Source organism: Mandrillus leucophaeus, unplaced genomic scaffold (genome assembly GCF_000951045.1).
Source record: "Mandrillus leucophaeus isolate KB7577 unplaced genomic scaffold, Mleu.le_1.0 Scaffold4, whole genome shotgun sequence".
Lineage (NCBI taxonomy): Eukaryota > Metazoa > Chordata > Mammalia > Primates > Cercopithecidae > Mandrillus > Mandrillus leucophaeus.
Window position 1 is genome coordinate 3,889,286 of NW_012104253.1, and position 9,251 is coordinate 3,898,536.

Consider the following 9,251-nt stretch of genomic DNA (forward strand, 5'->3'; position numbering starts at 1 on the left):
GGGTCTTTCCAGCGTCCACAGGCAGAGTGAGGGCTCCTGAGGAACCTCACCCCAAATTCCCTAACCGGGTGAGGACGGCCACCCCGGGCCCCTGCCAGGTGGGCATGGCAGTCCCGGCAGCACCCCTGGGAGCAGCCTGCTGTGGGGAACAAGCCAGGCCGGGGGAGCCGTCAGTCATGGTGGGCCAGCCCAGCTCATGCTCCCTGCCCCAAGGCCCCCAGCCTGTGGGAAGCCCCTGCCTGTAAGGGACAGCTCATGAAGACAAGAACAGTGGTGGGGACGAGGGTCTGGGAATGGGACAGAGGTTGGCTGAGCACACACCTGACTCCCTGGAAGTTTGCTCCAAAGACATGGGAGGCGGGGGCCACGGGGAAGCTGGGATGAACAACTGACTCCATGCGACACGCCCTCATCAAAGAGGCCCACTCCTCCCTGGCTCCTGCCACCCCAGGACAACCCTGGCTGATGGCCGGCGGGCCCCTCGACCTGAGGTCAGTAGCTGGGCAGGGCAAGCTCAGGCCTCGGCCGACTCACTGCAGGGAGGCTCCTCGTTTTCCTGGGCAATGGCCCTGTGGGGTCCCAACCCCAGCCACACTACCCCTTGCCTCCTCCAGCCACTACAACCTCCCGCAGCTGCCGGCGGCTGGGCCGCTGAGCGTGGGGACCAGCTATGTGAGCAGACCTTGGGTGAGCCTCAGCACCGCCTCATAGGCGACAAAGACCACCATGTTGACAGGGAAGGCGCGGCAGCAGTTGAGCACCAGCCCCTTGAAAAGGACCCGGGGTCCCTCCTCCCGCACGCTGGTCACCATACAGTGCAGGAGGCCCCGGTAGCGCCTCTGGCCCTGTCCATCTGCCTGCAGTCTCGACTTGATCACGTCCATGGGGGTGGCCACAGCCCAGGCCAGGACTCCCGCACAGCCCCCGGCCACCAGCACGCCCAGAACATCTGCAGAGAGACCACAGTGCCTTGACTGGGAGCCTGATCGGGGCGCCCAGGGCAATGTGCCCTGGACTCACTCTTCCGGCCCATCCTCATTTGCAAGTGGCTTGGGAGAGGGGAAGGGAACTTGTCCACAGCCACACACTGACGCTGACACAGCAACTCTGTGCTGACTCTTGGTGTTGGGGGAACTGAGGAGCCCACCCTGGGAGGCAGGAAGCCGAGTTCAAGCCCCCACTCGGGTACTGGCGGGCAGCAAGACCTCACCTTGTCCTCATCCCGCCGGGCTCCCCGCCCTGCCAGGTTCCAGCCCCTGCTCACCTGGCTGGCTGTGGCCAGCGGGGCTGAGCCGCTCACAGAGGATGGCGTAGGAAAGGAAGTAGGTGGCAAAGGAGTGGCCGTCCCGTAACAGCAGGGCCGAGCTGCCCTTGTAGAGGCCGCGCAGCCCCTCCTCGCGGGCTACTGTGGCCAGGCAGTGAAGCGGTCCGCGGTACTTGGGCTCTGGGCAGGCTGGGGGCGCAGGACACACGGGGGGCACAGCCGAGGGCCCCGAGGCCGAGAGCCGCCGCTGCTGCTTCTGTGCCTGTGTCTGTGTCTGCAGGCGGACTTTGGCCACCTCAGTGGGCGATGTCAGGAACACCTGGACCAGAGAAGGAGGCAGGGGTCAGCCACCTGTGGCTCTGCCCACAGCCTGGACCTGGCCTCCCACCGGCCTCATGTTGCCCACGATGACCTCAGGGGGTTGGGCCCCAAGACCCTGCAGGCTGGCCCAGAGCTGGGGGCCACGGGGTCCAAAGCCAGCTCTGCCCACCAAAGCTCATGCTTCCTCGGCAGCCACATCTCTCCCAGGCGCCAGCCTGCCGGACTTCTCCTGGGAGGTGGTAAGAAAATGTCGGTGACCCAGGTTCAAGAACATATTTAATAACGTATCAGCAATAATAATATCACGGCCGGGCGCAGCGGCTCAAGCCTGTAATCCCAGTACTTTGGGAGGTCAAGGCAGGCGGATCACAAGATCAGGAGTTTGAAACCAGCCTGGCCGATATGGGTGAAACCCCATCTCTACTAAAAATACAAAAATTAGCCGAGCATGGTGGCAGGCGCCTGTAGTCCCAGCTACTCAGGAGGCTGAGGCAGGAGAATTGCTTGAACCTGGGAGGCAGAGGTTGCAGTGAGCTGAGATGGTGCCACTAAACTCTGGCCTAGGCAACCGAGCAAGACTCTGTCTCAAAAAAAAAAAAAAAAAAAAAAATCACTAGACATACTGGGTGCCACTTCGTGGGTACTCATTCATGTCGGACTCCACATACGTGTGCTGGGGGCTTTACCCTCATGATCTCACTAAATTCTCATCAGGCCTCTTACAGATGGAGAGACAGAAGCTCCAGGAGTCTCCCTTGCTTGCCCAAGGTTGCTCAGCTCCTGAGAGTCAGAGCTGAGAGCTGGGCCTGGTGGTCTGGACCCCTGGGCCAGGCCTTCAGCCACTGGGCTGCTCCAGCTGGCTCCGTGCTGTCACCGTGTGCAGAAGTCTGTCCCCACTGCGGGAGCCAGGGCTCCCTGAGGGCAGACGGGCACTGCAGGTGCTCCACGCACAGTTGAGGATGGAGAAATGCCCGCGTCCAGCAACAGCTCACTGTGTTCAGGCATCTCTGTGCCCGGAGCCATGAGTGCCCGGGGCCTGCCTATTCAGCTCCCCATGGTGGCTTCTAGGTGACCTTCTGACCGTGACGGGGAGGGTCTTTTTGGTCACAGCCCCCTTCTCCAGGGGGCCGTGCTGGGCAGGACAGCAGTGAGCCCCTCATCTGTGCACTGCTCAGGGGTTCTGGGCCCAGCCTGGGCGGGATGCCAGTTCCTCTCCCACAGCCCCTGGCTCCATGCATGGCCTCCAGTGTCTGCCCTCATCAAGCCTCAGTTTCCCCACCTGCCAGGGTGGATAACCTCGCAGATTCTGCAGTCTCTCTTGGGTCTTCCCCACCCTGGCTGCCCCTACTCACGCGGACGAGGCCGGAGGCATATCCCGAAAGCGCGACGTCGGCCTTGGAGGGCTTGGCGTCAGGGCTGCTGTACCGGAGCTGGCAGATGTGCGCCAGGCAGTGGCGGTAGGTGCCGAAAGACACGGAGGACACCAGGGACACCGTGCACACAGGAAGCGAGAGGCCGCGATAGAAGCCCCACACCTAGCAGACAGGGTCTAGGTGAGGCCAGGGCCCCGCCAGAAGAAGGAGCCCACCGAGGGAGCCCACACTCAGCCCCGCCCTGCACTCTGCTGTTGGGCCTCGGGAAGGTCATTCACAGTCTCAGGGCCTCAGTTTCCTCTGCTGTAGGATGGAGGTCACGAGGGGAGACCTGAAGAGTCAGAGGACCAGGCCAAACCCAGCGCAGCTGCTTGATGATGATGAACTTTTTTTTTTCTTTTTTTTTTTTGAGACAGAGTCTCACTCTGTTGCCCAGGCTGGAGTGCTGTGGCAAGATCTCAGCTCACCGCAACCTCCACCTCCCAGGTTCAAGCGATTCTCCTGCCTCAGCCTCCTGAGCAGCTGCCTGCTCACCACCTCCAGCTAATTTTTGTATTTTCAGTAAAGACAGGGTTTCACCATGTTGGCAAGGCTGGTCTCGAACTCCTGACCACAGGTGATCCGCCTGCCTCGGCCTCCCAAAGTGCTGGGATTACAGGCGTGAGCCACCGCACCTGGCCTGATAATGAACTATTAACAGCATGTTATGCCTCTACTGCTTTCACAAGCTAGCTCCTGGCCTGCACCAAGCCCCAAGTTCACTTTAGAGAATGTCACCAAGTCCTGCCTCTGGACAGGTCTCTAAGCTAGACCCTGAAGACTCCACCCAACACTGCCTTCAAGGGGCACCTGGCCTGGAGGAGCCAGAAATGCAGTGCATGGGTCCCTCCTCTGACCTTCAAAGGCCTGAATGCTACCTCTAGACCCTCTGCTGGAGGTGGGAACCTCCTTCTGAGGCCCCTCTAGCTGCCAGATGAACTGGCTCCAGTCCTCAGAGGAACTCGCGAGATTGGCAGCACTATTCCCACGTGGAAGGTGAGAGAGCTGAGACCCAGTGGGGAGCCCAGCATCACCTGCTGGGCAGTGGAGGCAGGCCCAGCATCCCCTCCCTGTCTCCCTGCCCACACCCTGGCCCCAGACCTACGCGCTCTCGGTGATACGTATCCCGGATGCAGTGCCAGATGCCTGTGTACTTTGGCTCCGTCTGGATCCTGACCTGCGGGAGAAGTGAGCTTCAGGAAGGAGTAGCTCCAGGCCTAGGGCAAGGCCAGCAGGCCTTGGGGAAGGGGCAGAGTCACCCTCTTGATTGTCCCAGCCATGCTGGACTGTGGGCACAGCAGGGACAGGGAGCCTTGTGTTAGATGAGAAACCTGGGGTGCAGAGGCGAGAAGGTGGGACTGACAGTCCCAGGGGCTATGGGGAGCCACTGAAGGCATTTGAGCAGGAAAGGAGTGGGTCTGTTTAGCATTCTGGAAAGTCTTCTGGCCATGGATGGGTGCAGGGGCCTTGGAATGGTTGGGGGGCTGGCTGCTGCCACACCTTCACCGTGTCCAGGGGGTAGCCCACAGCAACACCGCAGACGCCTGGAAGGAAAGCAGAGGCCCACGGTGAGGAGAGTGGGGCCAGCGAGCAGTTCCGCCCCATTGCAGGGAAGAAGAAGCAGGTGCACACCAACTGGGCTCCCCCAAGGGCAGACCCATGTTTGGCCCTTCTGGTCTGCACCAGGTCTCATCCCCTGAGGGCACCCTCGTTTTATAGATGAGGAAACTGAACCTCCGAGTGACTTCTGCCCTTTGCAAGCGAGTTCCCCTTCCCTGAGTCCTGGCCTGGGATTGCCTCATCCTCGCTGCCTTGGGCCAAAGACATGGCCCGGCCTCCCCACGGGCATCATGTTCTGAGAGAATGTCTGATCCAACCCTGGCTGGGCCCTGTCTCTGAGCCAGGCAGACCTTGCCCTCGAGCCGTCAGTCCGTGGAGGGTTTGCCTGTGAGCTAGGCAGTAACTGCGTTTTGGCTGCGTGGGTGGAAGGAGTGGGAGGCACAGCCTGGGCAAAGGCCAGGAGGAGGGAAGCCCAAGCCCACACCGGGGTTTGTGAAGAGCCAGGACTGCCAGGAATCACAAGTGCGTGTGGAAGAGAAAGGGCCGGGAGTCCACACCTTGCAGAGAGGCTTCAGGTGCCAGGCCTCAACATCCAAGCCCCAGCACTGACACAGGGAAGTCAGACAGGAAATAGGCTGGTCCCTGGGGGGACCATTCTCTCCCCTGAGGGTCAGTGGTAAAGGCCAATGGAAGACAATAGGCACATGGGGACTGTACCCTATTTACTGTGGCCCAGGACTCAGTAAATATGCGGGATGAAAGAATGAAGCGAATAAATGAAGTAAGGCAAAAGACCAAGTGGCTTGGAGAGAATGACCCTTCTTAACCCTCCCGTACACCTCATGCACCTCACAGAACTCCTACTCATCCATCAAAGCCCTGCCACAACACCACCTCCTCTCTGGAGCCCTCTCTGACCTCTGTACTCTGGGCTGACTCTGTGCCTGGAACATGTTGAGCAGAGGCCTTGTCATATGGCCTTGCTGCTGTTGTATGCCACCGCCACCTCCAGAACTGGAGTTCTCCAAGGACATGGCCCAGGGCTGACACCCTATGACCCAGGGCCAGGCACAGAGTGACAGCCCTTTACCTAGGCCTCCCCATGGCTTCAGAGGAAAGATGCCAGACTCAGGAGCCCTTTCCAGCTGTGTGACCTCAGGCAAGTCCAGTAACTTCTCTGAGGAAGGGAGCGGCTGGCCCCAGGCTGGCACCTAGCTGGGGCTCAGAAAGCCTGCTAATGGAGGCCGGGCGCAGTGGCTCACACCTGCAATCCCAACACTTTGGGATGCTGAGGCGGGCAGATCACTTGAGGTCAGGAGTTTGAGATCAGCCTGACCAACATGGTAAAACCCGGCCTCCACTAAAAACCCAAAAATTAGCCAGACATGGTGGTGCATGTCTATAGTCCCAGCTACTTGGGAGGCTGAGGCAGGAGAATCACTTGAACCCAGGAGGCAGAGGTTGCAGTGAGCCAAGATCACGCCACTACATTACAGCCTAGGCAACAGAACAAGACTCCATCTCAAGGAAAAAAAAAGAAAAAGAAAGCCTGTTAATGGGGCAGGTACCCTGCCTTCTCCCAGGCCCAGAGCTTGGCCGCTCTCCCAACCCCCATGCTATTCCCAGAAGTATTGACGCCACCCACTGCTGTTTCACAAGACCAGCAAGGCCAGGAGTGCCCACTCAAAACAGTCCCCACAGCCCACGGGATGGAGCTGAGCCCGTGTCCCAGGGCCTGGTTATCTCACTGAATCAGTCTTTCACCAGGAGCCCTTCCCCAGGAGGGAGAACGGTTTCCCCAGCAGAGTCTGGCCTGAGAAGCAGGTTCCGGAGGCCCAGCCAGGCACACACAGCCAGCGGGGCAGGTGGAGCCAGCTCGCCAGGTCCCTTACCGTCCTCTGCCCGCCCGTTCCAGTACCTGCTGCAGGACCAGGCCCCATCTTCCCTACCCATCTCCCCGCCCTCTCGATCCTCTCCTGGGGTCTTCCTTCCCTTCCAGTGACTCAATCACCCCTCCCCACACCAAGAACTCCCAGCCTCCCTAGCTCTGCCTCCCGAGCGACCTCCATGCCTGGACCACAGCCCCATCCCCAGCCTGCCCTCAGCCTCCTGTCTGAGCCTCCCAGGCCATTGCAGCCCCCCAGGCCCTGCAGCACCCCTCATCCAGCCTTAGTCTCCCAGGAACCTGCTCTCTGCTCCTGGCATCCATGGCCCACACCAGGTCTTGGCAGATCCTGGGAGCTGGGGGTCTCCTCAAACCCCCCCTGCTGCCCAGCACCTTCCTGGGCCTCAGCTCCTGCTACCCCCAGGAGCAGCAGTGTCTGCACAGCCCACCATCCTGTCTGTTACCTCCGATGGCTCCAGCAACAAAATCCATGAACAAGGTGTGGCGGGGAGGTCCTGGGTCTGCCTTCCTGAGAGGGCTCTGGTGCCACCGGGGTGGCCTCAACAGCTCCCAGCTGACTCCTCTCAGACCTTAAATACCTGTGGCAGGGGAGGGGACCGGAAGCAAAGCCTGCTGAGGCCACGTGGCACACAGCTGGGCTCCCTCCCCTGCCCCCAGGACCCTTGTCCCAGTGCCCTCGGGACCCAGGTGTCAGGAAAGCACAGAAGAGAGCGCAGGAGGTGGCAGACACCAGGGAGCAGGGTCACTGCCCCACCACATCCAAACACCTCCTGGGGAGGTCCAGAGATGGGGCTGTGACAGCTCCCGCCCTCCAGGTCCAAGCTCAAGCCTTCACTCTGTCCCCTGGGCTTTCCTGACTCCCTTGGATTTGCTCAGGACCCCTTGCCCGGGAAACTTGCAAAGCTCTCTCACTTACTCACTCAACAAACACTTCCTTTGCTGACGCTACACCCAGGCAAGACAGCCAGTCCCTGTCCTCAAGGTGCTCCAGTTGTCAGGGAGGGAGGGGGTCGGGGGAACAGGCCTGAACCCAGGAACATCACCCACCACCTGTTCTCGCCCTTCCTGCTGCCCCGGTTCCCTGCTGTCTGCTCCATGGGAATGCGTCTCCCCGGACCCAGAGGCCAAGGTCAGGGCTGCCTCACCAGGCCCCCATGACTGCATGAACCAAGGACAGAGGCTCTGCCGATTCAGCCTCTGAACCAGCTGGCTGGGGCCCACCTGAAGGGGAGACCTCTCCACTAAGAGGCTACGTCTGTCTGCTGGGCACTGTAAAAACAGGGACCTCCTCACCTGTGCACCCCACCTTACAGTTCACCAAGCTTCTCTCACTCTCAGGTTCTAGGATCCTCCTCACCGCCTCAGAAGGGAGGCAGCACAGCATTAGTGCTGCCCATTTCACAGATGGGGCCACTGAGACCCAGAAAGCGGGCTTGTTTAAGGCCACGAGGGCGGCAGGGCTGGATATGATCCCCAGATGCTCTCACACAACCCACCCTCTGGGATATTCAGGGCCCACCTGGGGAGGCCCCAGTGGGCTCTCAAGGCGACTCAGTGCATGCCACATGTGACCTGCGCTGCAGCCCTGTGAGATCTCCACAGGGGACACCAAGGCTCAGGGAGGCTGTGCAGGTGCCTCAGTCACACAGCTGCTAAGCAACAGACCAAATGAGTGCCCCACAGACTGGAATGCCAGCAGGATAGGGGAGGGGCAAGTGTTGACGCATAGACCCAGGCAGCCCATCTGGGTGGCCCTCGGGGCAGGTGGCAGGGCCAGGAGGCTGTTTGTCTACCTGTTTTCCTGTCCTCTAATGGCCAGACCTGCAGGCTGGCCTTGAGCAGGCTGAGAGTTGACGGAGGGACAGCCCCCCTGACAGCCTAACTGTTTGTAGGCAAGTAGGAGACACAGGGTTAGCAGTGCCAGCTGCTATGGCAGAGGGTAAAGGGCAGTAAGTGGCCCATCCAAGGCCAGTCCTGATGCTAGTCCTGGCCCTCAAGGGGATGAAGCTTAGCGTCTGGTTAGAAGCTGGCTGCCTGACTTTAAAGCCCAACTCTGCCACTCATAGTTGAGACCATGGGCCAGCCCCTTGACCACTCCGTGCCTCCACTTTTGCATCCATGAAATGAAGAGAGTACCTGCCTCATATCTGCAACTGCTCAGGGCAAGGTCTGGGCATGTCCCTGTGAGAGTGGCCAGCTACATGCTAAGGCTGCATTAACAGAAGCATAGAGTCTGGAAAGAAGGAGGTGACTGGCCTGTTCTGGGCAGGGCAAATACAGCTGAGACTTGGGTTCGATTGCTGATGCTACACTCGAGAAGCCAGTACCTTGGGTGCTGAGGGAGTTTGAAGCATGGTGTCTAACTGACAGAACAGGGACCGTTCAGATCCATGTTTCCTGCACAGCATCTAATGCAGCAAGTGCCAGTCACCCACAGCACCTGAGCCACAAGTCCAGGAGTTGCCCTGGACACCTCTCTCTCTCCACCCCACATCCAGAGTCCCCAGTCCTATGTGTCAACCTCTTAAATTCACATTCAGATCCCTTCACCACTGTCCGTCTGCACAGCCCCAGCCGTGTCATCACCCCACGGACAGCGGCCTGCCCTGCCCATGCCCTCTACTCATGAAACCAAGGCTGCCTGTCGAGTTTTAGGCACTGAGACACATCAGTAAACACAACAGATAAAAACCCTTGCCCTGGGCCAGGAGCAGTGGCTCACGCCTGTAATCCCAGCACCTCGGGAGGCCGAGGCGGGTGGATCACAAAGCCAGGAGTTCGAGACCAG

At 60.0% G+C, this 9,251-nt stretch overlaps 1 protein-coding gene across 1 annotated transcript; it reads right to left on the reverse strand.

The window, feature by feature from the left end:
* On the reverse strand, positions 1–7,006 carry SLC25A47 (solute carrier family 25, member 47). Its single transcript, XM_011991639.1, has 6 exons — positions 6,907–7,006; positions 4,498–4,541; positions 4,103–4,174; positions 2,938–3,120; positions 1,265–1,583; positions 1–949 (listed from the first exon to the last, which is right to left on the reverse strand). The coding sequence occupies exons 1-6, from the start codon at positions 6,932–6,934 to the stop codon at positions 669–671; spliced, it is 927 nt and encodes a 308-aa protein (XP_011847029.1). The 5' UTR covers positions 6,935–7,006; the 3' UTR covers positions 1–668.
* Positions 7,007–9,251: the final 2,245 nt, after the last annotated feature.

Coding starts and splice junctions, on each gene's coding strand:
- SLC25A47 (XM_011991639.1), bottom strand. CDS start 6,934: ATGGATTTTGTTGCTGGAGCCATCGGAG. Junction 3,121..4,102: donor ATACGTATCACCGAGAGCGC/GTAGGTCTGGGG, acceptor CCTGTCTGCTAG/GTGTGGGGCTTCTATCGCGG. Junction 950..1,264: donor CGCTGGCCACAGCCAGCCAG/GTGAGCAGGGGC, acceptor GTCTCTCTGCAG/ATGTTCTGGGCGTGCTGGTG.